This window comes from Emys orbicularis, chromosome 20, assembly GCF_028017835.1.
Source record: "Emys orbicularis isolate rEmyOrb1 chromosome 20, rEmyOrb1.hap1, whole genome shotgun sequence".
NCBI lineage: Eukaryota > Metazoa > Chordata > Testudines > Emydidae > Emys > Emys orbicularis.
This window is the reverse complement of record NC_088702.1, coordinates 1,653,261-1,680,890: the sequence shown is the minus strand read 5'-3', so window position 1 is coordinate 1,680,890 and position 27,630 is coordinate 1,653,261. Positions and strand designations below refer to the sequence as shown.

At 65.4% G+C, this 27,630-nt stretch overlaps 1 protein-coding gene across 1 annotated transcript; it reads left to right on the top strand.

Annotated features, from left to right (window-relative positions):
* Positions 1 to 316: 316 nt before the first annotated feature.
* On the top strand, positions 317 to 27,091 carry NPR1 (natriuretic peptide receptor 1). Its single transcript, XM_065420253.1, is given in 23 exon segments — positions 317 to 374; positions 377 to 1,270; positions 7,174 to 7,373; positions 8,580 to 8,693; positions 8,921 to 9,056; positions 9,965 to 10,056; positions 10,261 to 10,396; positions 10,973 to 11,057; positions 11,391 to 11,511; positions 11,983 to 12,057; positions 12,471 to 12,548; positions 16,791 to 16,895; positions 18,012 to 18,083; positions 18,954 to 19,170; positions 19,576 to 19,731; positions 20,284 to 20,452; positions 20,931 to 21,077; positions 22,394 to 22,517; positions 23,148 to 23,216; positions 23,956 to 24,130; positions 26,217 to 26,315; positions 26,620 to 26,711; positions 27,029 to 27,091. Coding segments are annotated over 23 exon segments (3,477 nt in total).
* Positions 27,092 to 27,630: the final 539 nt, after the last annotated feature.

Below are 27,630 nucleotides of genomic sequence, written 5' to 3'. Positions count from 1 at the left end.
AACAAGTTACAGGCAGTGTTGCCAAAACCCCCCTCCCCGGCCTGCCCCCAGACGTCGAACGCCCCCTCTCAGTTCAATTCCTGGGCAAAACCCGAAATACCCTGTCCGCGTCCGGCAGCTCTGCTCAGTCCTGGGGGTGACTAGCGGGGGGCCAGCATCCGTCTCCTCCCCCCCTCACCGGGCTTTGGGAAACCGCCCCCCACACACACCCCTTCCCTGTCCCCTCCCTCGGGCAGGTGCTCCCTGCCTGCGCTGGGGGGTTCTGGGCAGGAGGGGGTTAAGGAGCTGTGCATGATAACAGCCCTTTTGTCATTGAATGAGGGGAAGGAAAAGGCTGCCTGCCTGGGAGATAATCAGTCACTTTCAGCACCGGGAAGCGAAGCGAAGGGAAGCGAAGGGAAGGGAGCTCCCAGCGGCTGGAGCCCAGGGCAGTGGAGGGACGGGGCGCGGAGGGGCAGCGGGCGCTGGCAGACTCGGAATTCCGGCCATGGTCCCGGGGCGGCCCGCCGGGATCTAGGGGGCTGGAGCAGGGGAGCCGGGGGGCTGCACCTCGGGGGGCAGCGATGCGCCAGTGACGCCATGCGGTGGGCGCTGGTGGTGCTGTGCGGGGTCCTGTGCCAGCTGGGCGGGTCGCGGGGCCAAGGGGCCAACCTGACGCTGGCCGTGCTGCTGCCGAAGCAAAACATGACCTACCCGTGGGCCTGGCCCCGCGTGGGCCCTGCCATCTGGCTGGCCATCGACCGGATCAACCGGCAGCCGGACCTGCTGCCGGGCCACACGGTGCGCTGGGTGTTCGGGAACAGCGAAGACAAACACGGCGTCTGCTCCGACCAGGACGCCCCCGTGGCCGCCGTGGACCTCAAGCTGACCGACAACCCCGACGCCTTCATCGGCCCCGGCTGCGTCTACAGCTCGGCGCCCGTGGCCCGCCTGACCAGCCACTGGAAGCTGCCGCTGGTGACGGCCGGGGCCGAGGCCCACGGCTTCGACAACAAGGACATGTTCTCCCTGACCACGCGGGCCGGGCCCAGCCACCGCAAGCTGGGTGAGTACGCCGTGGGGCTGCAGCGCCACTTCAACTGGACCCACCGCGCCATGCTGGTCTACTCGGACGAGAAGATGGACGACCGGCCCTGCTTCTTCGCCATCGAAGGGCTGTACATGCAGCTGCCCACCGTCCGCAACATCACCGTGCTGGACATCTCCTTCAAGGACCGAGACCAGGCCAACTACACCTTCCTAATCCAGGAGATCAAGCAGAAGGGCAGAAGTAAGTAACCCTCCCACCCCACCTTAGTACGGCTGCTTCCAGGGACCCCCCTGCCCCACGGTGCCACAAGCCCCCTATGCAACATCTCCCTATTGCAGCCTCCTCCCTCCCCACAGCCCTGCCTGCCACTTCAGTGCAACTTTGCCCCCCTGCTCTGCGGCACAACTCCCCCCCCCCCCCCCCAGTGCAGCCACCCCAGGGTTCACATCCCCCAGCCCAACCCCAGGCTGCCCCAGTACAGCCTTCCCACCGCGGCACCCCCGCATGGCACTCGTCTTCAACCGAACAATGCAAGGGGCCCCGGTGCCGCCCCACCTCCTTAATGCACCCCCCCCATGGAAACGCTGCCCCCCTTCTCCCAGGCCCCCACGTGGAACAGATCCAGCCCTTTGGATTCCCAGCGGGTCGGGGGGAAAGTTTTCTCCGAGTTGCTTTGTGTTAACTTTGTGGTGTGCTGCCGCTCCAGCCAGCCCAGCGCAGGCTCGGTTTCCCTGGCTCCCTGCACACAGAGTGGGGGAGCTGAGCGGTGTTGGGGATGGCTCTGAATTGGAAAAGGCAAGGAGCTTGCTGGGATGGGGGTGACGGGTGAAATGTACACCCCTCCCCCGGGCAGTGAGAGAGGGGAGCTTGGACAGGTCGTGTTGGGGGCCCCTCCAAGCCCAAGTCTAGAGCCAACGGGAGTCCAGCTGCAGGGAGATGGGGTGCGTTTGGTCTGGCCCTGGTTTGGGGAATTCTGCTTGGGGGTTTGAATCTGGCCCCAGCCGAAGCCACTCGAGGTGCAATCCACCCGTCAGGTCCCATCTAATCCCCCAACAGTCCGGTCCCCAGTGCTCTGTGCCAGCGGCAGGGGGCTGGCTCCCCGTGGGAGATGTAAGGTGGGACAATCGCCTGCCGGAGCCGTTACCCAGCCGCTGCAGAGTGCAGGGCAGCTCGCTAGTTCGGGGCCCAGTGCACAGCCCCTGGGGCGATCCCGTGGGGCCGGTTTCATTCCAAACTCTCGGTCTCCACGAACGCCCCAGCCTGGCCACCAGAAGGTAGGTGGGCGCTTTGCAAGTGGGCGCCAGCCTGCCGGGGTGCAGCGGGCAGAGCCCAGCCCGGGGCAGGGGCACCTGATGGGGAGACAAGCTCTGAACCCCCCAGCCCAGATGACACTTGTGCACCATGGCTCTCGGCTCTAAGGGCCTGATCCAAACCCTGCTACAGGAGGAGACTGTCCACGGACTTGGATCTGGCCCTGACAGCAGGGAACTGGGCCGGGGCCTTGGTTCAAACCTGCACGTTGGGGAGGTGCCCCACAGATGGGCAGTGAAAGTCTTCACCCACCCCCCCTGCCTCCCACCATGTGTCCAGCCCGACCACGGAGCCCTGGGCTTGGGAACGTCTAACTGTCCCGCGGGCTCGGAGACGCACAGCAGGGACTCAGTGCTGCCTGTCCCGGGCGGTCGTGTGTCTCTGTGTGTGTGCGGGTGTGGAGACAGATTGAGTCGCAGGGCGCCTGGAAATCCGCTGGCCACGGAAAGACGCGGAACTGGCCCCTTGACAGAGAATCTTCAGCTTTTACATTTAGTGAAAAAATAAAAATAGGCACCGTAGAACCCCGTTTAGCCAAGCCCCCCTTATCCGGCGCTCCCTCGGGCAGCTCTCAGCCCCGGTTCGGTTCAGATGCCCAGCTGGATAAACAGGCTTCTACTGACTGTCACTAAAACCTTGTGTTCCGCGGATACCCGTGTATACTGCGGCCGGGGAAAGTGAGGGTCAGCGCTTCGGTTTAACCGTGGAAAAACATGGCTAGTTTTGTGTTTGTATCAGAGAATGTTGGGGTTTTTTTATCACAGGCAACTAGGATCCCTGGTGATTAGGCAGCGTGCGTGGATGTGTGTATGGTTGTGTACATGCGTGTGCGCATGCAGATGGATGGATTTGTGCATGTGTTTTGGGGGGGCAGCTGGGGCAGGCTGATGGATCGTCTTCCTGCCCAGGGTTTATTGTACCTTCACTGGGTTTCTAACCCACCGAATCCTGGGCACCTGGCACTGAAAAATCGTAGACCCAACCTGCCCCGTGCTCCCTGACCCCATGGCCCATCCCACAGAGCCAGCTCCTGACCTGGCTGGGACAAAAGGCAAGAGGCCTGGCCCTCTGGAAGTCATAGCTGCTATGGCAACGCCCGGCCTCATCCCGTGGCTGCTCCCAGAGGCCTGCCCGGCCCAGGGCTGACCACAGGGCCGTGCTGCGGGGGAGCGCGGTACAGCAATGAGCTGCGTCAGCGCCTGCCCTGGCTTTGTGCCGACGTCATTCAGAGCAGGATCCGGCCCCCGAGGCTGGGAGCTCTGCAGGCCAGGGGCCGTCTCCGTGCTGCGTCTGTACAGCGCCTGGCGCAGTGGGGCCCGATCTGGGACCGGGCATCTCCGTGCTCCCCAAACACACCTAATGAGAGCCGGGGGTCAACAGGCGATCGCTCCGGCCCGGGTCAGAGCCAGGCAGGAATTCCTGCGTGTGGGGAGGGGAGTCGCTGCTCGGATAGCAGGCGATGGGGGGAGGGCTGGGGTAAGCAGAGACACCCCCGGGGGGCAATAGCCTGTTTATTCAGCCTCCCTGCCTCCGCCCAGCTGCCTGGCTCCTGTGGGGCCAGCCGGGAAGCCTGACCCTGGGTGACGGAGCAGCCCGTGACCCCCTCCCTTCCCCCACCATACCCAGGCGGGAGGTGCGGATCCCTGGAGGCATAAGGGGGGCAGGGAGTGGAGCGGAGTGACGCCCCCCCCCCCAGCCAGTCTGACAGCCGGGCGCTCCAGCGCCATGGTGATGGGCTTCCCATGGAGACACCCAGCCCCCTGCTGCCCCCGAGCCCAGGGTCTCTGGCTGGCTGGGCCGCAGGCCCGGCTCCCCCACGTTTGCAGATGAAGCCGGGCGACTGATTCGGATTCACTCCCCCTAGGCTGGGGGTGAGGGCATCTTCGGGGCAGGCCCGGGGCTGAGGTCTGGGGTCGCTGCTTGGATTTACAGTTTGACGTGGGGGGAGCAGGAGGAGAACTCTGGGCTGAATGCTCCCTGTGATAGCTGGGAGGGGGAGCACCCCGTGGATGGGCTGGGTGTGGTGTGGGAGTCCCCGGGGGCAGGCTGGCTCCCAGGCGCTGTGGGGCTGGGCGTGGTGTGAGGGTCCCTGGGGGCAGGCTGGCTCCCAGGGCACTGCCGAGCTCTGTCTGTCCCTGGTGCCTATTTCACGGCGTTCGTTCTGTGTCTGCCTGGGTTTGTTTTGTCTCGGCTATTTCTGGGGCCTGGCGCGCTCCCTGTCCAGCTTCGCGCTCCTTCCAGGGACCTTCCCCGGAGCCCATCGCTGCTGCTGGACTGGGCAAGGCGTGGCCCCACGGAGCAGCTCCTCGGCCGGGGGGTGCGTGGGGCGGCCCGGGGCTGCGACAGCGACAGGGCAGGAGGTCTGGGCTGCCTCTCCCACCTCTCTGCTTTCCCCCAGCAGGAGGCGGTGTCCTGGGCAGGGCGCTCCCGCTGGGCATCAGGGCGCAGGGCCCCCTTCCACACCCTGCCCTGCCCGCAGGCCCTCACCCCACCCTGGATGGACCCCCCCACAGGGCCTGCCGGACTCTCCCCAGCTCTCCGAGCCGAGCTGGGCCCCTGCCCCCGGCCGGTCTCCTCTCCCGGCCCTGCTAAGGAGCCGGGGCCCGCGGGGCAGGGCCGGGGCCGGGCGCTGGGCAAGCGCCTCGGATAAATCACGGCCTGAAGCCTGGGCTGGAGGGGAGGAGGCGCCGAGTCAGCACAACAGGAAGCCCCTGGGCTGGCGCCCTGGCTGCGGAGGGGCCGAGCGCTGACTCGGCCTGGCCGGGGCTCTGCTGACCAAACGCGCCCCCTGACCCCGGACATGTTGGCTGACACAGCTGGGCCGGCGGCAGGGAAACAACAGGACGGGCCGCGCGCGGCCGGAAAATAACAGGATGTTCCCGGCCCGTTGAGGCCTAGGAGAGGGTGGTCTCCGACCCCTGGGCGCTGGGCTTTTTCGCGTCTCCTCCAGGGCGAGATCGCTGGTCGGCTTTCTGGCCCCATGTCTCGAGCGGCCCCAGCCCATCAGTGCCGGGCGCTCATTCCGGGATCGTCTCCGGGGCGGCCCCCGGGCTGGCTGTGCTGGGGACGCTCTGGCCTGCCGCTTGTGGCACTGCCGCCCCCGGGCACAGCGGGTGTAAGCAGGGCCGTGGCATTGCATGCCCGTGGATGGGGAGAGTCAGGCTCCCAGCTCCCGCTGGCCTCCGCCCTGCCCAGAGCGGTGGCTGTCCTGGTGGTGGCTGGGCTGGGCGGGTGCCGCCCTGGCTGCTGGCACCAGTGGGGGGGTTTCAGGTGAAGCAGCTGGCGTGGTGCCCCCCCATGTGCAGCCCACCTCTCCCTGGGCCTGCTATTGCCACGGGGACGAACACCAGCTGTTGCTAAATAGATCTGTCGTTGGGAAGGGCCGGCTGAGCAACAGGATGGGCTGTCTCTGTTCGCAGCCCTAGTGCTGGGGCTTTGCCTGGGGCCCCACCTCTCTGACCTGACAGCCGGGCAGCCGTGCCCTCCGCCTGGCCCAGGCGAGGGTTGTGCCCGCTGGGGGAGCGGGCAGGGGGCTGCTGCCCGCAGCTACAATTTTATAATCTACTTCGTCCTGCCAAGAGTGCAGGGGACTGGACTAGACGAGGTCCCTTCCAGACCTGCGATTCCATCCTAGGGGGGCCCCCACCCGCCTTTCGAGGCAGGGAAGCGGAGTTTGTTTCACACACTCATTTGTGACCCTCCCAGCCGTCCTGGACGTGCCCCCTTCATGGTGGGGGGAGGCTGGGGCAAGTGCAGGGAAAGGGGCCTGCCCCCAACTCGCAGAGTGAGCTGGGGCTAGAACCCAGGAGTCCTGCCTCCCAGCCCTGCCCCTCCCCTGCTCTAACCACTAGACTCCTCTCCCCAGCCAGAGTCAGGGAGAGAACCCAGGCGTCCTGGTTCCCAGTCATTATATAGCCCCTCCCCCCCCTTCCCCTCAACCCTTTTGTGGTGTGTAGCTCTGGGCGCCTGGACAGCCAGGCCAAGCCCCCTCCCTCCGGCGCTGGCTGCGTCCTGGGGGCCTGGCACGGCCCTCCCTGGGCCCTTGTGAGGCAGGCTGGAGAACAGCTCGTTAAGCTCAGCTCCTCCAGATTTCACAACCTCGGCGTAGTGCGAAGGGCTCCCAGGGGAGGCGGCTCTGGCAGCTCGCGGCGGGGTGGGGCGGCGGGGGGTGGGGGCTTGTTGTCTTTCCAGCACAGCATAGGAGGAATATGGAGAAAAGTGCAGGCAGAGCCCTGGGGCTTTGGCTTCCTGGCTGTGCCTGCCAAGGGCCTGGACCCCTGCTCTGGCATGGGCTAGCAGGAAGTCCTGGTGGCCCCTGGCTACTCCAGCCCTGGCCTCTTCCACAGGGGGCGGTGTTGGGCACAGGGCAGGAGGAGCGCTAGCCGGGGGGGGGGGGGGGAGGGGAAGGGTGTGTCCGGTGTGCGTGTGCACGAGTGTGCGCGCGTGCGGTCACACACCGGCCCCTGTGCCCGGCCATGCCCCACGGGGCGTCCCCGGCTCTCTGTTGCACCAGCCCGCCTGAGGGACTGCCGGGGCCAGGGCAGTGACCCATCCAGCCTGCCCAGCTCCGGTCCAGCCGCTTCCCCTCTGGCTGCGGAGCAGGGGGGGAAGTGGGGAGCATTAGGGCCAGGGCAGGATCTCGGGGCACGTGGGGGTCCCTGCATTGCTCCCTCGGCTCTGACTGCTCCGGAGCTAGAGAATCTGGGTCAGGGTCCCCTCAGCGTCCTTGGAGCCGCCAGCCTGGCCCAGGCTCCCCAGGACAGAGGAGCCCCCGGCGATACAGGGCACGTGTCCAGGGGCTGGTGCCGCTAACCCCATCCTTGCCCCTTCAGTCGTGTACATTTGCTGCCCCCCGGACACCTTCCGCCAGCTCATGCTGCAGGCCCGGCGCGAGGGGCTCACGCAGGGGGACTTCGCCTTCTTCTACATCGACATCTTCGGGGCCAGCCTGCAGGGCTCCCGCTTCCCTGACCCCCAGAGGCCCTGGAGACGCGGGGACAAGGATGATGCCAACGCCAGGGAGGCCTTTAAGGTGAGGCGTGCCCAGGATGGTGCCCTCCAGCCAGGTACCTGGGGAGGCCAGGTACCAAGTGCAGAGCCTGGCCTGGCTCTTTGAGGAGAGGGCAGCACCGGCTGGGCCTGTTACAGGTCACTGCGCTGGCACCATGGGTTCAAAGAGGGTTGGGTAGTAACTACAGCAAGGGGCTGGGAGCCCGGATGCCTGGGTTCTATTCCGAACTCTGGCCTGGAGTGTGCTCTTCTGCTTAGACCGGGGCGGGGGCTGGGGCTGGGTTCTCTCCCGGCTCTGCGGGGAGTGGGGCCTAATGTCATCAAAGGGAGCCTGGGAGCCAGGACTCCTGGGTTCTATTCCCACCTCTGCCACCAATTTGCTACGTGACGTTCAGCCGCTCATCACCTCCCAGGCTGCTGAGCTCAGCGGTGGTGGGTACGTGGGGTAGTGCTGGTACCTAGCTCGGGGGGGCTGCCGCGGTGCCTGGGGCGGAGCAGCGGGGCAATGGTGCTCTCCCCCTTGCAGCCAGAACATGCCGTGTTTGCACCTGGCACAGGACAGTCACACTGGCACACGTGCTAAGGTGCACCCAGCTTCACTGGTATAAAGGTGCCGCAGGCAGGTTACAGGTTCCTGGGGGAGGGGCACTGGGCTGACAGGCTCAGTTTGCAGCTCTGGAGCCCTGGGTTTGAATCCTGCCAAATGCACTTGTGACATGAGTTTGCTGGGCCTCAGTCCAAATTGCCCCAGCCAGGCCCCTCTGTTGCCCTAGAGACGAGGGGCCGTGGGGGCAGCTAGTGCCCCTCACCCTCCCTGCTTCTGGCCAGCCCCTGCCTGTTTGCTCTTTGCTGTCAGCAAATAACGAGGAGGGAGGAAGGAAGCGAGATAATTTCCCCAGGTCTGAGCACTGCCAGGGAAGGCTATTAATAGCCCGGGGGCGGGACACTGCCCCCAACCTCCCCAGGGAGCCCAGGCCTGGAGGGGCCGAGGGAGCCTGGAAGCAAGATGGGGCGGAGGAAGGGGCCAGACTGGCAGACCTGGAGGCTTCTGCCCACTGCCTAGGGGAGCCGGGCAGTGGCGGGGGGAGTCCCTGGGAGGTGCCAGATCACCAGCCAGCCCAGCCACCCTCACCCGTGGGGCTGCAGGCACCATGTGGGAAACCCAGGCCCACCACCTCCCCCAGGCCTCCTGTCCCAGCCTCTCTCCCCTCTTCCCCCCTCCCCCCAGGCAGTGATGATCATCACCTGCAAGGAGCCCGAGAACCCCGAGTACCAGCCCTTCCTGGAGCAGCTCAAGCAGGGGGCCCGCACCCACTTCAACTTCACCCTGCAGGACGGTCTGGTAAGGCCCCCCCGCACCAGCCGCCCCTCCTTGGCCAGAGACAGCAGGGCCGGCCAGCAGCCCAATAAGGAACCGGGGGGGGGGGGGGCACAGAGACTCGCCCGCAGTCTGTGCATGGGGTAGCACCCCTCTGTCCTGGGGCAGCATGGGCACCCCAGCTCTTCCCCCTGCCCCCCACCAGCCCATGGCACCACCCCAGCGGTTCTGAGCCGGCCCATCCCTTTCAGATGAACTACATCGCGGCAGCCTTCCACGACGGGGTGCTGCTGTATGCCCGGGCCGTGAACGAGACCCTCCAGCAGGGCGGCACCGTCCGGAACGCCAGCGCCATCACCCACCACATGTGGAACCGCACCTTCTACGGTGAGCGCCCCCCCAGCCGTACGGACGCTGGAGTCTCCAGTGGCTGCCCTTGGGGCAGAGACCCCTTTGTGCTGCCCCTGGGGAACGGCTGGGGGAGAAGGGAGGCCCTGGGGGGACTTGGCCTGTGATTCCCGGCAGGGCCAGCAGGGGCGCCACTCCCATGGTGCCGTCCACGGAGCCAGGTGCCAGCTGCCTCCCTGCCCTGCCCCGCCCAGCGCTGCCAGACGGATCCTTTCCCCGAGCCGCTCGTTCCTCCTCTCCGGAAATTCTAGGGCTGGGATCGTTAGCGGCTCGGGGCGTGAGCTGGGCCAGGAGCCGCTGGGCCGGGCTACTCGGCGGGAGATGGATGGGCTGTGGAGTGATGGAGCGCTCCCCTCGCAGCCCTACGCCCACGCTGGGGACCCCGCCAGAAAGCATCCCGAATGCCCTGGCCAGGCTCCACGTGGCTCCGCTCCCCCTTCTGGTGGGGCCCCTCCACCATGGGGCTGAGGGGACGCTGGGCTGCCAGAGGGTCTGTCAGACGAGCCCCAGCCCAGGGGCCTGCGCTCTTTGGAGTCAGCCCCCGGCCCCTTTCTAACACAGGGAGGGGGTGAAATTCCCCAGCAGTTCCAGCGGTGTGCAGGTTTCTCCTTCGCTTTTTAGCCAGTACTGTGTGGTGTTGCTGTGCACTGCTGCGCTCCACCCCAGAGGCAGCTGCATCTCGGCACTAGGCGAGGGATCCCTGTATAACCAGCCTCTGCGCCCCACCCCAGAGGGGCTGCATCTCAGAGCCATATGGTCCCCCCCGATATCCCCCTCTCCACTTGTAGCCTGAAAGCCTGACTTTTCAGGCCCTTCTGCCCTTTGACCCCGGGTGCTGCCCTGCGAGGGGGCTGGTCCTGCGGTCTCTCACCCCCCCTTCCCCGCAGGAGTCACCGGCTTCCTGAAGATTGATGAGAACGGAGACCGGGAGAGCGACTATTCACTGTGGGATATGGACCCCATGTCGGGCACGTTCCAGGTCAGTGGGTGTCTCAGCCCAGCCTCCCAGCTCTGTCCTCTGCAGCCACCCCCGAGGCTGGACTGGGACGGCTCCAAGCCGAACCCAGGGCCCCGTTACCTGGGCGTTACAGCTGGCGGGGGGAGGGGATGATGGCAGCCTGGGACCCTGGGGTGTTCCTGCTGCTGGCCCCCTCCCAGAGCCCCCCTCTCTCGCCCTCTGCAGATTGTCTACAGCTACAATGGCACCACCAAGAAGATGAGCGCGGTGCCCGGGTGTGAGATCCACTGGCCGGGGAAAGGCGTGCCCAGGGACGTCCCGCCCTGCGGCTTCGACAACAGCAACCCCCTGTGTCGCAAAGGTGGGGCCAGCGTCCCAGACCCCGCCCCCGGGCTTTGCAGAGCAAGTTCTGAGGGTTTCATTCCCTTGCCCAGGCCCATGGTGCTGCTCCAGGCAGTCCTCGCCCCTGGAGCGCCGCCAGCATAAATACCTTCCCGCAGGCAGAATCCAGCCTCCCCCGGCGGGAAAGGGCTGCGCTGGGCCGGCCCCATGAAAACAAGCCCCTCCAGCCAGCCCAGCCGTGCGGCTCCATCCCTCCCCCCTTCAGCAGGCTTTGCACCCCATACGGGGGTGTGGGGAGCTGCCCCCTTCCCGGGAGCTCAGCCTGGGCTCCTCAACCCGCAAAGCCACGAGGGGGGACAAGTCTCCTTGGTGTTTCTCTGCACCTGGTACCCTGTGCCCCCAGAACAGGCCCAGTGACTGGGCATGCTCCCCTCATCCCGCTTTGGGCTTTGCTGCCTAGTGGGTGTTGCCATGGGAACTTCCCTGGCTGAGACCCCCCCAGCACAGACCAGCACATACAGCCCCTGGGCTGGATTCGAACTCAGGACTCTGAGCCAGCCGCTCCCCACCATCACCCTCCTGCCTTGTTTTGCAGCCAGTTTAACCACCCTGGAGATCCTCTCTGTCACGGTGAGCCTCATCCTGCTGATTATCACCATCACCTCCTTCTTCATCTACAGGTGCGGGGAGGGGCCCTGCACCCCCAGGGCTGGGCCGGGGAGGGGGCTACGTCTGGCTGACCTTGGCCAGGATGCAGGGACGGGGATATGGGGCGGGGGGCTCTACTGCAAATGCGGGGAGAGGGGCAGGGGGTCAAAGGGATGCTGGAGAAATGCTCCTGCTTTACGGGAGGCGACAGCAGGGGTGGAGGTGGGATTGGGCCCGGGAGGGGGTTGGGCAGCACCTGGCCCAAGGGGGTGGTTGGCCATGGCTCGGGCAGGTGCCACCGCCATACAGCGTGGGGGGCACTGGGAGCCGGGCTGGCGCTTGATGCCCCCCCACCCTCCCGGCAGGAAGCTGAATCTGGAGAAGGAGCTGGCGGCCGAGCTGTGGCGTGTGCGCTGGGAGGACGTCCAGTCCAGCAGCCTGGAGAAACACCTGCGTAGCACCGGGAGCAAACTGACCCTGTCCCTGGTGAGCCCCCCGGGGCTCGGCGACCTGGCGGGGGAGGGTGTGGTGTCTGGCTGGGACCCTGGGCCGAGCAGCCCCCCCGAGGGACCCCCTCTCCAGCCGGGCCAGGGCCCCTGGTTACAGCTATGGATCCAGGGAGGTTAATTCAAAGCAGATCCAATCAGGGAGCCCTGAGCAGCTGCTGAGCCCGGCCAGGGGTTGGGGGGAGCCACGGGAGGTGTGGGGGGGAGAGGGGGGCTGGGGGCGCCCAGGCTCCATCTGGGGAGGGGTCCCCCACGGCCTGCTGGGGCCCCCTCCAGCCATTGTCACCCTTCCAAGCCATTGCCCTCCCCCCGAGCCCTGCAGCAGGAGTGGTGGGGGTGAGAGATGGGAGGGAGGGTTCCCCGAGGGCTGCGAGGGGGGGTGCCCCAGAAACCCTGGGCGTGTCGGCGCTGCCCGCTGTCCCCCCTCACACCAGCGCTTGCTTCTGCACAGAGAGGCTCCAACTACGGCTCCCTGCTGACCACGGAGGGGCAGTTCCAGGTCTATGCCAAGACGGCCTATTACAAGGTGGGTGCGGGGATCCCGCCTGAGCGCACGGGGGAGCAGCCAGGAGCTGCGAGGAGCGGGGTGGGGTCAGTGGGGGGAGCAGGCCAGCGTCAGTAGGGGGAGCGGGGTGGGGTCAGTGGGGGGTGCTGCGGGGGGCAGGGCAGGGTCAATAAGGGGAGAGGGGTGGGTCAGTAGGGGGAACTGTGCTGCGGGGAGCAGGGTGGGGTCAGTAGGGGGCGCTGTGCTGCGGGGAGCGGGGCGGGGTCAGTAGGGGGAGCAGGGCGGGGTCAGTAGGGGGCGCTGCGGGGGCAGGGTGGGGTCAGTAGGGGGCGCTTTCCCCTGACCATCAGTGTCCATAAACGTTAAACAGCTGCCCCGGGGGGGGGTACAGGACCTACCCCCCCATCTGAGCTCCCCCCAATCTCTTTCTCCAGGGGAACATCGTGGCGGTGAAGCACATCAATCGGAAGAGAATCGAGCTGACGCGGAAGGTGCTGTTTGAGCTGAAACACGTAGGTACCCGGCCAGCGCTCGGGCAGGTGGCTGGGCTGAGGGGCTCGGTGCGGCCGGGTGTTTCTATTCGGCTCCGCGGGGGCTGCCCGGCTCGCACGGCTGAGGATCCAGGCAGTGCTGGCAAAGGGGCCACGTTACACAACTGCCCACGTGCACTACGGGGCCCCCCCTCGGAGCACCCGCGAGCAGGAGGCTGGGCTGGGCTCTCTTGCCTTCCGCCTTCCTCCCCCTGCACAGAGCCCAGCTTGGGGGGGACCCGGACTCGGCTCCTGAATTCTCTGGATGGGAGGGGGTTGGTGGGACCCCTCCCTGCCCTGGGGCCCAGCTCCCCACTCCCCTGCAGCGGCTATTCACTGCCAGAATGTGGTGTGTTGTGTGTGGGGGCGAGGTCTGACCCCCCCCCACCCAGCATCCCCATTGCTAACGATGCTCCTGCCTCTCGTTAGTGCCTGGGTCTGTGCGCCTGTGTTCGGAGAGGAGAAAAATACTGACCCCCCCCCCCACCCCCCAGCCTCATGCCAAGAGCCTCTTGGCAGCCCCAGGCCTGGGCTGCAGCCACCACACCCGGAGCGGGGCCTCTGGGCACGAGTCCCACCCCCACCCCGGGGGCTGCGCGGGGGAGGAAGGGGGGAGCGAGAGCGGGGGCGAAGGGCAGTGCGGGAGAGACCTCGCCGGGAGACGCTAGTGCCCCTTACTCTAGCCCCAGCCTGCCCTGAGCGAGCCGAGCGCCCGGCCTTGCCCTGGCTCCCTCCTGGGAGCCCAGCCCGGAGCCTTCCCTGGCCATGCACACGCGTGTGCGGATTCACACGTGTACAGAGTCACTTGCACACACTGAATTCCCAGGCTCTGACTGGCCCCTCCCGTTCGACCTGGCAGCCTGCTGCCTCCCGCGGGCGCCCAGTGGGCGGGGCAGGTCTCTGGCGCTTGCAGCTGCCCCCCAGATCCATGGGGCCAGCCCAAGGCACTGGGAGAGCCCCCTCCAGCCTCTCGGTGCGGGTTGATCAGTCCCTAGCGGAGGATCTGGGGCGGGAGGGGTCAGCGCAGTGTCCCTGCAGGGCAGCCACCGCCCCTGGAGAAGGCGAGAGCCTGGCGTGTCCCGCCCCCCTGCTCTGGGCCCCGCTCCCCTCCGTGTGTGGGGGGCTCTCCCAAGCCGCCCTGCCTCGGAGCCCCCACGGGCCGGGAGAGCTGTTAAGGCCTGGGGCTCCCTTGTACCCCCCTCCACCGCCACACCCCTTGGCACTGGCCATGCTGGAGGTTCTTAATGGGGGTGGCTGGGTGCAGACAGACCCTGTGGTTCCCCCCCGGCTTCCAGGCAGCCATCCCAAGGGAGAGGCCGACTCCCTGTTGTCCTGCCTCTTCCACCCCCATTGACACCAGGGTGCAGGGGGGTGAAGCTGCTGTAAATGGCTGCGCGAGGAGCAGGGGGCCCAGGGCAAGGCCTTGGGGGGGGGCAGCTGGAGCTGGGAGGGGCCTGGGGGCTCACGCTGATGCTTGAGCCGCTTGCATCCAATTATGGAATGGATCCATCCGCCCAGCCTGCGCGAGGCAGCTGCGAAGCTGTGCTGGGCACCAGGGTGTGGAGCAGCCGCCGCAGACCTGAGGGGGCTAAAGGCAACGTGCCACTTTCACAGGCTGCGGGTCCACGTGTGGGACTCACTGCTGCAGGACACCTGGTGAGCGGGGACTGAGCCAGCTCAGCTTCCGGCTGCCTGCCGGCTCGCCCGGGGAGGTGTGAATCAGCAGGACCGGCCCCCACAGGGACACGGCTCTGTGGGAGGTGTGTCTGCACCAGTGCAAAGCCCTAGTGTAGACGTGCGGCAGCGCTGTGAGTCTCTGCACTAGGGGATGGCGTCGGTGCAAACAGGAGCCAGGGCACGTGGACCCCGCCACTAGCAGCTGCTGCTGGCATCACAAGCACCATCGAGGCCCCGGCGTCAGGACAGATTGACCCGGCGCTGCGAGGTGCGCTGGGCAAGTACCGGGGGGGGGGGCAATTCTCAGCTGCTGCCTGAGGCAAAATGCCCTCCCCTCCCTCCCCCCCCCCACCTGTCAGCCCAGCAGGGCCTGGCCACTTGGCTCAGCCAGTGGGCGGGAGACAGGGCTGGACAGGCCACAGGACTGTGCTGGATGGCAGCCACTCCTAGGGCTCCCCCCGCACCCCAGTAAACTCCTCGGGCTCCTGGGGGCACCAGCAGAGGCGGCGTCGCACACTTGGGCACTTTCTGCGCCGTGTGCCGAGGGGAGGGACCCGCTCCCTGGCAGGCAGGCGGGGCTGGCTCCGGTTATCGGCAGGGGCTCTGCCACGCCAGGCTAATTACTCATTAGCAAGGAAGCAGCAGGGAAGCCACTGTCCTTTCCTTGCTAATTAGAAATCAGCCTGAGCCAAGGGGCAGCACTGGGAGGAGGAGGAGGTTCCTGGATCCCTGGTTGCCATATGGGGCGCTTGCCAGGCCCCACATGGGGACAGTATCCTCCCCACTTCCCAGGTGGGGAAACTGAGGCACAGTGTGGTTAAGGCCTGACTTTTGCTGGGGGTTGAGGCTGGTTACCAGCACTCCACTTCAGGCGCCTGGAGTCCGGCTTCCCTCCCTCCCCCCACTCAGGCCCATGGGAGCTGCTGGGCGTTACGAAAGCTGGTCCCTGGGCCTGGGCACCGGGTGCTCCTGTTGACATCAGCTGGAGCCGTGGGTGCTTGGCGCCGGTGAGTAGCGAGGTGCCCCTCCCCCACACAGCCCAGCCTTGGCACCGCAGCTGGGGGCCTGGTGCCGGGCAGGGCAGGGCTGGCAGAGTCTGCAGCCGGATGGGACGTCACTGGCTGGACAAGCGCTGCCCGAGTGCAGGGCAAGGCCTGGCCCCTCAGGGCTCCGGCCAGCTCGGGGACCCAGCAGGCCAGGCTAGGAGCTGGGCTAAACGAGCCCTAGGCCTTCGGTGCGGGCCGGTCTCCCCCAGCGCAGGCTCCTGCACCGAGCGGGGGCTGCCCGTCCCTCTCAGGCTGGGCGGGGATGCCAGGGACACCGGCCGGGCCTCAGGGCGCTCTGATGATAGAGCCCATCAGCCGCGTGACCCATCTGGCCGCCCCGCCTCGGAAAGGGGGCGAATGGGGCGTGGGGCAGCGCTCTGGCCTGGGGCGGCGACGTGATCACAACGCTTCCCCCCGGCCTCGGAACCGGGATCTCTGCTGCTTTCTCGGCTGGGCTGCGGGAGCTCCAGCGACCCCTGTGCAGCCCCAGAGCCATGACCGCAGCTTATGGGCCCTGTTCCCTTTCGGTCCCGGCTCCGGGGGAGACGCCGCCGACCATGGCAACACGGCCATGGGGTGGGGAGAGCTCCTGGGTTAGAGCCGCCCCAATCCATGGGGCGCGCAGCCTAGTGCGGCGCGTGGGGTGAATTCCTGCGGCGCCGAGCCGGGACGTTCCCTCTGCCCCCGCGCATGGAGGGAGGTTTTAGCACATCGGGTCTTTTTAAATGTCTGGGCTGGCCGGGGACCCTCTGTCCCTGCGCCAGCTGTGGGGAAAACATGCAGGGGTTGAGCCAGCGGGAGGGGTGGGGAGGTGAGAGGCCAAGAGGAAACTGGCCACATGTTCCACTATCCCCGTGTCCTGTGCACGGGGATTGGTGCACACGCAGGGCCTGGCTTGCAGGGTGCTGCGCTGCATCTCCTGACATCTGGCTGCAGCTGGAGATGCGGGGGGGAGGGGGGAGGCGTTGCATTGGGTCATTCCTCTGCTTTTGGGACTGGAATTCAGCACAAGAAGTTGGGGCTGCTGATCATGGAGCGACCTTGGACCCCCCACCCCCACCCCCACCCCCCCGCACTCAGCTCGCCTCGTAAATATCACGCGCTTGGATGCTGGCCAAGCAATTTCCTGCCCACCTGACTGGCCTGATAAATCCTTCATTAGGCTGAGCAGAGGCTTCCTCCGCAGCGTCTGCCTTCACGGCTGTTAAACAGCTGCTGAGCCCCACCCAGAGGTGGCTGCATCTCAGAGCCAAGTGAGGGGTCCCTTGTAGAAATAGTGTGATCCTCCCAACACAGGGACCATCCCGCTTGGGGGGCCCCCCTCCCATGAGCACTGACGGGGCACAGACAGGCCTGCCCCACATATGCCTTTCAGAGGTGGCTGCATCCCAGTGCTGGGTGAAGCAATGCCTCTGAGTGGCCTGCAAAGCACTCTGAGAGGAAAGGCACTATGGACTCCAAGCGGCCTTCCCTTAACCCTGCCTTCTCCATCCCCCTGCAGATAAGGGACGTCCAGAATGAACACCTGACCCGCTTCGTCGGAGCCTGCACGGACCCCCCAAACATCTGCATCCTGACTGAGTACTGCCCACGCGGGAGCCTCCAGGTATCGCCGCGCAGGGGCTATGGGGCGGTGGGGGTAGTGGATGGGACTGGGAGCTGGGACTCCTGGGTTCTCTCCCGGGCTCTGGGAGGGGAGGGGAGTCCAGTGGGTTGGAGCAGGGGGCCTGAGAGCCAGGACTCCTGGATTCTCTTCCCAGCTGAGGTGGCAGGGAGGCTCCGTGTGGCAGCCGGCAAAGGTTTGCCTGGTGCTGGGCAGAGCCTGCTGGAAGGCATTGGGGCAGCAGGGGAGGGGCCCCCAGGCCTGATGCCCAGCGCCCTGTGTGCTGCTGTTCCCGAGTGGGGTCGCCAGGCACCGATCTCCTGGCGACGGGGGGAGGAGAAGGGCTGTGACCCGGCGTCCAGGCTGGACTCGATGCAAATGTGCAGAGCAGTGGGCAGGCCTGTCTGTGCCCCAGCAGTGCCCATGGGAGGGGGGGTCCCAGCGGGACGGTCCCTGTGTTAGGAGGGTCACGCTTTGCAGCGGCGATGGCGGGGGCGGGGTCTGAATTAAAAGGAGGGGGCATGGCTGGGCTTCCCCAGGGCCCAGCGAGTGGTGGTGCGGGGGCTGTTTCCAAGCGGGATGATTTATGGGGAGGAGGGCGCTCCCCTCCCACATTTCCTCTCTCGTGACAGGCCTGGATTCCTGGCCACGCGCTGCGGCGCAGATGCAGTTCCTCCAATGACCGAGAGAGAGGCCCCTGGGGGTCCCTGCCGGGTACCCCGCTTGCCATCGGGCTCCCTGTCGGCCAGCCAGGCTCCATGGGGACATGCTCCTTTATTCTCCGGCTCTCTCTGAACACAGAGAGCCGTCAAGTCCCCCACTGCCCTCCGCCCGCTCGGCCTGCCGAGCCCCGTCCGTGCCACATCCGCTTTGCACCAGCGCAGCCCCCACACTCCGGTGCCGGCTGCACGTGGCCCTGGTTCAGTCCCGCGCCCATGCCAGGGGTTGGCCCCAGGATAGACCAGCCAAGCCTAGTCCGGTGCCACCCGACCCCCATTACCAGCAGGTCTCACTGGGCTGTCGGGGGGTTTGCAGAAGGATCCAGAGCCCTAGTTGGGGGGGAGGAGGGAGAGTAGCTCAACCCCCACCCCCCTCTGTGCTTGTGCCCGTCCCGTGCAGGACATCCTGGAAAACGAGAGCATCACGCTGGACTGGATGTTCCGGTACTCACTCACCACTGACATCGTCAAGGTAACGGCCGGCCTCCCGCCTGTGCCCAGCCCTCTGCCTGCCCCCGCAGCATCCACCCCCCCCAGCCCCTGCAGCACCCAGCCCTCTGCCTGCCCCCCACACTCAGCCCTCTGCCTGCCCCCGCAGCACCCGCCCCCTCCAGTCCCCTGCGCCCAGCCCTCTGCCTGCCCCCCACACTCAGCCCTCTGCCTGCCCCCTGCAGACCCCAGCCCCACCAGTCCCCTACGCCCAGCCCTCTGCCTGCCCCCGCAGCACCCGCCCCCCCAGTCCCCTGCGCCCAGCCCTCTGCCTGCCCCCTGCAGACCCCGGCCCCACCAGTCCCCTATGCCCAGCCCTCTGCCTGCCCCCCACACTCAGCCCTCTGCCTGCCCCCGCAGCACCCGCCCCCCCCCCAGTCCCCTGCACCCAGCCCTCTGCCTGCCCCCCACACTCAGCCCTCTGCCTGCCCCCGCAGCACCCGCCCCCCCAGTCCCCTGCGCCCAGCCCTCTGCCTGCCCCCGCAGCACCCGCCCCCTCCAGTCCCCTGCGCCCAGCCCTCTGCCTGCCCCCGCAGCACCCCCCCCCCCAGTCCCCTGCACCCAGCCCTCTGCCTGGCCCCTGCAGCCCCCGGCCCCCAGCAGCCCCCAGACCCTCTGCCTCCCCGCACCTGCCTGCCCCTGCAGTGCCCCCTCCAGCTCCCTGCACTGCCCAATGCCCATACGCAGTCCTTTGCCTTCCCCATGGGGCCTCTGAGCCCAGTTCTGACCCAGGCACCAGCTCTGCAGCCCCCCTGCTGCCCCCTGGCAAGGCCTGGCAGGGGATCTGGCCTTCGCTGAAGAAGGTCCCAGGCTGAGGCTCCGGCACCCCCCACCCCGCTTCTCTGCCCCCCAGGGGATGCTGTTCCTGCACAACGGGGTGATCGTCTCCCATGGCAACCTCAAGTCCTCCAACTGTGTGGTGGACAGCCGCTTCGTGCTCAAGATCACGGACTACGGGCTGGAGAGCTTCCGCCTGGCCCCCGACTCCGACGACTCCCACGCGCTCTTCGCCAGTGAGGGCCGCGGCGCCCCGGGGGCCCCTGGAAACGGGGGGGGGGGGTCCCTCGGGGGTGGACACAGCCCCAGCTCTAGCCTGCTCACTCGGCTGGCCACTGGCTGCCCCATCCTTCCCTGCTGGTCCCAGCCATGCCCCCCCGACCCTCACCAGCCACGGGCCCCCAACCCCCGCTGGTCCCAGGCAAGCCCCCCTTCCCCCGCTGGTCCCAGCCATGCCACCCCCTGACCCTCACTAGCCACCCCATCCCGCCCTGCTAGTCCCAGGCCGGGTCAGCTGGGGGGGAAGCCCTAAGGCTCGGATCCAGGCCCTCCAAGCCCCAGCCCGGCTGGAAGGCCCCAGGCGGCAGTACCCACAATGCAGCGGGGCAGCCACGCCAACCCTCGTGTCTTCCCTCCTGCCGGCCTGGCCGTGCCCCTTCCCCTGCTCCGGCTGACCCTGTCTCCTCGCCCCCCCCCAGAGAAGCTGTGGACGGCGCCCGAGCTGCTGCGCATGGAGGTGCCCCTGGCCCGGGGCACCCAGAAAGGCGACGTATACAGCTTTGGGATCATCCTGCAGGAGATAGCCCTGCGCAACGGGGTCTTCTACGTGGAGGGGCTGGACCTGAGCCCCAAAGGTGAGAGTGGGGGGGGGGTGAGCCCTGCAGGGGGGCTGGTGCCCCAGAGCAGAGGGAGTGCCCTTTGGGGAGCTGGCTGTGTAAATGGGGCGTTCCCCCCTCCCCTGGGGCAGTGTGCTGGGAGAGAAGCCTCTGTGGGGCTGGTGGAGGCCAGGGAGCGGAGTGCCAGCGGGGCAGGTGCTGGCTGGAATCCTGGGCTGAGGGAAGCCGGGCTTGGCCCCCCACAGGAGAGCCCGTATTTGGGGCAGATGGGGGGGTCCGTTCCCTGGACAGGTGCCAGGAAAGCAGGGTTGAAGGAGGGGAGGGTGGTCAGCCAAGAGCCCCAACCCACCGGCCAGCTGGAAGGCAGCCAGGAGGGGAAAGCGGCGGAGCCAGGCAGAGAACCCAGGAGTCCTGAGTCCCATCCTGTGTGCTCAGCACTAGAGCCAAGTGGGGCACTGAGGGGAGGCTGATGCAGGAATGTGAGCCTGGGCTGTGGCCCCTGGGGGGGCATCTGGGCCTGTGCCTTGCTGCCCATGGGGCCCCTGGCTCACCCCCCCCCCCCACCCTCAGAGATCATCGAGCGGGTGAAGAGCGGCGAGCGCCCCTACTTCCGGCCCTCCGTGAACGTGGCCTGCCACATCGAGGAGCTGGGGCAGCTCATGCAGCACTGCTGGGCCGAGGACGTGCTGGAGCGGCCGGACTTCAACCAGATCAAGGTCCTGCTCCGCAAGTTCAACAGGTGAGCGCCCCCGTCCCGCCCCCGTCACTCCCAGCCCCCTCATCAGCCCTCCCAAGCCACAGACTCCTCAATCAGACGCTCCCCACTGCCCCCCCCCTTCCTCCTGGCACAGGCCACGCTCGAGTCGCCAGCCCATGGAGGGACGGGTGGGACCGAGCTGCCCCCCTGGAGCCTGCCCCCTGTTGGCTGGTCGTGGGGCCCTGCCCCTGGCCGCTTCCACCCTGGTGATTCCATCGAGTCCCTGTCCTCGGGTGGGAGAGGGAGCGAGTGGGGGGCTGTGCTGGCTGCGTGGCTGGTGTGGGGTGCCCCACCCCCGGCCAGGTCTGGAGGAGAGGGAGCTGCGAGGGTGGGAGAGGGAGCGAGTGGGGGGCTGTGCTGGCTACGTGGCTGGCGTGAGGTCTGGAGGAGAGGGAGCTGCGAGGGTGGGAGAAAGGGTCGTTCCCGCGGCCCAGCATCCTCACGGCCCCGTGCGTTGCAGGGAGAACACCAGCAACATCCTGGACAACCTGCTGTCGCGCATGGAGCAGTACGCCAACAACCTGGAGGAGCTGGTGGAGGAGCGGACGCAGGCCTACCTGGAGGAGAAGCGCAAGGCCGAGGCCCTGCTCTACCAGATCCTGCCCCAGTGAGTGATGGGCCGGACCCACCCGCCCCAGGCAGGCTCCTTAACCCCCTGTGACAATGCGGTTCTGGCGGAACCCAACTGAGAGTGTCAACTCAGGACAAATTGCTCAAACAGGGCAGTTACAGCCCAAGGCTGGGGTTTTTTCCACCTCTAAGGCAAACCAAACCAGCCAGACTAAGAGGACTTCGGTCTCACTCCACTGGCTAACCGCAAATCTCACAAGCAATCTCCTTAGACACTCCAGTTTCCCAGTATCACCGCCAGTGCCACTCGTTATGGGGACAAATGGTTATGAAAACCAAGACCCCAGTAAAAGAAAAAGGTTCTCCTGATCCCAAAGGACCAAGCCCCAAACCCAGGTCAATATACAACTCAGATCTTACCCACAAATCACGCTGTTGCCAATCCTTTAGAATCTAAAATCTAAAGGTTTATTCATAAAAGGAAAAAGATAGAGATGAGAGTTAGAATTGGTTAAATGGAATCAATTACATACAGTAATGGCAAAGTTTTTGGTTCAGGCTTGCAGCAGCGATAGAATAAACTGCAGGTTCAAATCAAGTCTCTGGAATACATCCCCCGCTGGGATGGGTCCTCAGTCCTTTGTTCAAAGCTTCAGCTTGTAGCAAAGTTCCTCCAGAGGTATGAAGCAGGATTGAAGACAAGATGGAGATGAGGCATCAGCCTTATATAGTCTTTTCCAGGTGTAAGAACACCTCTTTGTCCTTACTGTGGAAAATTACAGCAAAATGGAGTCTGGAGTCACATGGGCAAGTTCCTGCATACTTTGCTGAGTCTGAAGGCATATTTGCCTTCTCTCAATGGGTCCATTGTATAGCTGATGGTCCTTAATGGGCCATCAAGCAGGCTAGGCAGAGCTAACACCAGCTTGTCTGGGATGTCACCCAGCAGCATAGCATAAGTCTGAAATACAGACAGTATAGAGCCAATATTCATAACTTCAACTACAAAATTGATACACACATATAGACAGCCTAATCATAACCAGTAAACCATAACCTTGTCTTAGACACCCCATTTGACCCCCTTTATACAAGATTTGGGTGCCACTACAGGACCTTGGTTGCAACAATGATCTATATGGTCCCAGATTATATCAATAACGTCACCCCCCCCATACTCCCGAGGGCCTCGTGCCCGAGACCAGATCCTAATCTGCCCCATTGGCACCCAGGTTCAACCCTCAGCCCCCCCAGTGCTATGGGGGCCCGCTCCTCCTCCCCCAGCCCCCCAAACACCTGAACATCCAGGCCCCTTCTGCCCCCATCCCTCACCCCGCTCTCCCTGTCCCCCAGCTCTGTGGCCGAGCAGCTGAAGCGCGGGGAGACGGTGCAGGCTGAGGCCTTCGACAACGTCACCATCTACTTCAGCGACATCGTGGGGTTCACAGCGCTGTCGGCAGAGAGCACCCCCATGCAGGTAACCGGGAGTGCGGGGTGAGAGCAGCCCCCCCTGCCCATGCAGGTAACCGGGGTGGGGCGGGGTGAGAGCAGCCCACCCCGTGCAGGTAACCGGGGGGGCAGTGTGAGAGCCCCCTGGGGTCGCTGGGGGAGATCTGTGGTGCTCCCCTGGGGTCTCTGTCCCAGCCCCCCAGCACAGCCGCTGTCTAGCCCCCAGGGGTTGGGGAGGGGACTCCTGCCTGCGGTTGCAGTGCCGGGGAGGAGGAAGGCGGCAGGAGAGAACTGGCGGAGCTTGGAGCTGGCCAGGGCCCTCGTCCCGGGGTTCAAAGCTGGCGGCGCTTGGAGCCCTGGCTCCCACGCCCACGGGCGGGCACAGCCTCTGCTTCGGCAGAGCTACCAGGCTCCGTCTCCGAGGTGCCCTGCCTGCGTCACTGCTTCAGGGACGGCGCAGCCCAGGTCCCCTGGGCAGGAACCTGCGGCCCCGGGGAGGGCTCAGCACTGCCCCCCCCCCACCCTCCCCGCCTATCTCCCACCTCCCTGGGGCTGGCTCATAAGGGGGGGAGCGCTCACTGCCCGGGGGTGGGGGATCAGGCCAGGCCGAGCCCCCGCAGCCTCTCACCTCCCGCTCCCCCCGCTGCGTGCGTTGCAGGTTGTGACCTTGCTGAACGACCTGTACACCTGCTTCGACGCCATCATCGACAACTTCGACGTCTACAAGGTGAGGGGGGGGCTGCCTGGGCGGGGCGGGGGGGGGGGGGGCTGCTGGGGGCGGGGAGATCTGGCCGACACCGGCCTCCACTTAGACTGCCGGTTCTGGCACGAACAAATAGCTGCTCCCCGCCCCGGGACAGCCCCCCGCATGCTGCTGCCCTGGTGGAGACGCCATTGCCATGAAGTGGCCCCAGCTCTGCCCTGGAGCTGAGGCCGCCCCCTGCTGGCTGGCTCTGGAAATCCTCACTCCGGAGGCAGCTTCTGCAGCTCCGTGCCCCCCAGCCATGCTCCTGCTGCTCTGTGAGAGGGGCTGGCACTGCCCCGAGCCACACTCGCTGCCAGGCCCTCCGAGGGCCAGTGCCAGGGAACAGAGGCGCTGGCAGGTCTGCCCAGCCCAGTCTCCTGTCGCTGGGAGGAAGGGGAGTTCTGGGGTAAGGAGGAGTTTCCTCCAGACCGTCAGCTGGGCGCAGCTCATGGCCAGAGGCAAGAGGGCGCATCAGCCAAGTGCAACGCTCCTGGTCTGCTGAGGTTGCCTGGGCACAGGCGTGCACACGTGCGAGGGTGCACACACACACGTGCGAGGGTGCACACACACACACACTTAAGCTGCCTGGACAGATATGCCCCCCCCATTGCTCCAATGGCTCAAGCCTCACAACAAGGCCCAGAGCGAGAGGTGTCCGGGGAGGTGGGGGCAACGTGTGCGGCTGGTTTGCCCCATGGCTGTGCTCCCCCCTCCCCTGCAGGTGGAGACGATCGGCGACGCCTACATGGTGGTGTCGGGGCTGCCGGTGCGCAACGGCAAACTGCACGCCTGCGAGGTGGCCCGCATGTCCCTGGCCCTGCTCGACGCCGTGCGCACCTTCAAGATCCGCCACCGGCCAGACCAGCAACTCAAGCTACGCATCGGGATCCACAGCGGTGAGCGGGGGGGAGGGCCTTGAGCAAGCACAGCGTGGCCCCAGGCCGTGCCAGGGAATGGGCTGCAGGGAGCCCCTAGGGTAAACCCCCCCCCATGCACACACTGGGGTGCACAGAGGGCCAAGGGCGGCAATGGCACCTGGTACCTCTACGGGGCAGAAGCCCCCTCCTGCCCCTCCCCTTGCCATGCCGCTCTGCAAGAGCCTGTCTCGCTCTGACCCTAAATAGACTGGGCCCTTTGCATGGGACCTGGAGCCAGGACTCTTGGGTTCTATCTCCGCTCTGGGAAGGGAGTGGGGTCTGTGACGGGTTCGGTCACAGAGACTCCCCTCGAGACTGTCACTCAGTGAGCTGGGATACCACTGAGAACAACCCTCCTGCCAGAACAGGTGCCCCTCCACTCCTCTCTTGCTGAGTTAGACACTCCAGTCAGCTCCAGCACAAACCCAGAGGTTGGGCCACGCCCCTCTGCAGTTCACTGAAACTGAGATTCACTCAGCCCAGGGGCTTCTCAGTTAACAGGGACTTTCCCAGTGTTCAGCCTTCCTGGGAGCCTGAACCCCAAATAAATCCATTTTACTCTGTATAAAGCTTATACAGGGTAAACTCATAAATTATCCGCCCTCTATAACACTGATAGAGAGATATGCACAGCTGTTTGCTCCCCCAGGGATTAATCACTTACTCTGGGTTTATTAATAAACAAAAGTGATTTTATTAAGTATAAAAAGTAGGAGTTAAGTGGTTTCAAGTAATAACAGGCAGACCAGAGTAAGTCACCAATCAAAATAAAGCAAAAACACACAAGTCTAAGCCTAATGCATTAAGAAACTGAATACAGGTAATATCTCACCCTCAGAGCTGTTCCAATCAGCTTCTTTCACAGACTAGACTCCTTCCTAGGCTGGGCCCAATCCTTTCCCCTGGTACAGTCCTTGTTAGTTCCAGCAGCCATCTCAGGTGGTAAGCAGGGATTTTCTCAGGACTGGCCGCCCCCTTTGTCCTGCTCCACCCCGTTTTATAGCTTTGGCACAAGGCGGGACTCTTTGGTTTCTCTGGGTCCCCACCCCTGCTTCTAAATGGAAAAGAACCAGATTTAAGATGGATTCTAGTATCGTGTGACATGGTCACATGTCACTGTAAGACCCCTAGTCTCCATTCCCCATGGGCTGGCCCACAAGTACACAGGAAGGCTTTCAAGTAACTAAGGCCATTTACAACTGATTGTTTCTGGAGCACCCTTAATGGCCTCCACTTAATATGTTTACATCAGTGATACAAGTTTATATCTTATTCTCCCAACTCCAGACATAGAAATAAGACATGCAAACAAATAGGATGAACACACTTAGGCCAGGTCTACACTAACCCCCCAATTCGAACTAAGGTACGCAACTTCAGCTACGTGAATAACGTAGCTGAAGTTCGAAGTACCTTAGTTCGAACTTACCTCGGTCCACACGCGGCAGGCAGGCTCCCCCGTCGACTCCGCGGTACTCCTCTCGCCAAGCAGGAGTACCGCAGTCGACAGCGAGCACTTCCGGGTTCGACTTATTGCGTCCAGACAAGACGCGATAAGTCGAACCCAGAAGTTCGATCGCCAGCCGCCGAACTACCGGGTAAGTGTAGACCTACCCTTAGTAGATTACAAGCTTTCTAATGGCACCATACAAGGGGTATTTAGTGTAAAGCAAATTCCAGTGATGTCATATTCATCAGCATATTTCCATAAAGCATATGGAGTGCAACGTCACAGGGTCTAGTGATTGGGGGGGGCGGAGAGACTGAGGGCCAGGACTCCTGGGTTCCATTCCCAGCTTTTGGTAAGGGAATGGGGTCTAGTGGTTGGGGCGGGGGGAGACTGAGGGCCAGGACTCCTGAGTTCCATTCCTAGCTCTACCACCGGCTGGCTGGGGACTTTCCCAGCCGCACCCAGGGAGCCACTAGCGTGCGAGGCCCTTTGCACAAGCCCAGCACTATCAGTGCAAGGGCTGGTTGATTCGAATGTATGTGATCCGGGCAGGGGAGGGGTCAGCCCTGGGCGCAGCCTGCAGTGGGGTGGCCAACTCTCTCTCTCCTGTCCCAGGCCCGGTCTGCGCGGGGGTGGTCGGTCTGAAGATGCCCCGTTATTGCCTCTTTGGGGACACGGTGAACACGGCCTCACGGATGGAGTCCAATGGGGAAGGTAAAGGGGCCAGGCACAGGGCTGAGGTGTGGGGGGCAGAGGGGGGTACTGCGGCGGGAGGGTGGTGCCAGCAAATGGGGGGCAGAGGGGAGCACTGGGTGGGGAGTGGGGAGGGGTGCTGGGGAGCAGGGGGGCCAGCAGAGTGGAGTGGGTGGCTGAAGCTGGCTGGACGGGGCCAGTCGTCCTCTGCAGGAGCTGAGCCGAGGCCGGGCAGGTGGCTGCAGGGAGCTGGAGGGGGCTGGGTCTCTGTGGGCAGGGGGGCCATGTCCCCGCGCTACCCACAGCCCCCTGTCTGTGGTTCCAGCCCTGAAGATCCACCTGTCGTCAGCCACCAAGAGCGTCCTGGAGGAGGTCGGCTGCTTCGAGCTGGAGCTGCGTGGGGATGTGGAGATGAAGGTGATGGAAGCATGGCCTCCCCCTGCCCCCACCAGCCTCATCAGTCCCCCCGCCACTGTCTTCCCCCGGGCACTAGTACCCTCCCCATGGAGTCCTGTTCCTGTGCACAGCCAGCTGCCTCCCCCCCCCCCCACCCTCCCTCCCTCGAGCCCCGCCTGGGTTGGGCTGCCCCCGACCCTGCCACATCTCCTAACACCCGTCGGAGCGGACTCTGCCCCTGGCCTGCACCCCGCTCCCAGGCCAGGCTGCCTGGGGCCCTGCATGGGGATGGGGGGAGCACCCCGGGATCCCCCCCTGAGCTTCCTCTCCTCCCGCAGGGCAAGGGCAAGATGCGGACGTACTGGCTGCTGGGTGAGCGCATGAGCAGCACGCGGGGCTGACCGGCCCCCTGCCTACTGAGGGACCAGCATCCACCTGCGCGCCGGACCATCCTGCTTCTCCTCCGGGCATCGGCCCCTCCTACACACGCCCCAGCCGGGGGCTGAACGGGGCCCTGCAGGGGGGGCCCCACTGAGCCCAGCAACACCCGGGGGCTGTGTGTGGACCCAGCCCTCCCAGCGGGGCCTCCAAAGACACTTAAAACACCCCCTCCCCCCAGCCAAGGGTCTCTGCCGCCCGCCAGCCTGAGTCGGGTGAGAGGGAAGCACGGAATGGTTGGACTGAACCCGGGGGGGTGATACCCCTGCAGCAGCGTGGCACCCCCAGCCCCACCCACCTCCCAGTGCCCCCACCCTTGGCTCGCGAAAAGCCCGGGAGCAGAACCACTGGCCCATCCCCATTCCCAGCCCTGAGCCCCAGGGAGCTGGACTTGGAGCTGCCCCCTTCTCTCCACCCCTGCGGTGAGGCCCCGAGCCACATCCGAGGAGCAGATCCTTCCCTCGAGCCCAGAGACTTGTACCCTGGGGGGCCTCGTCCCCAG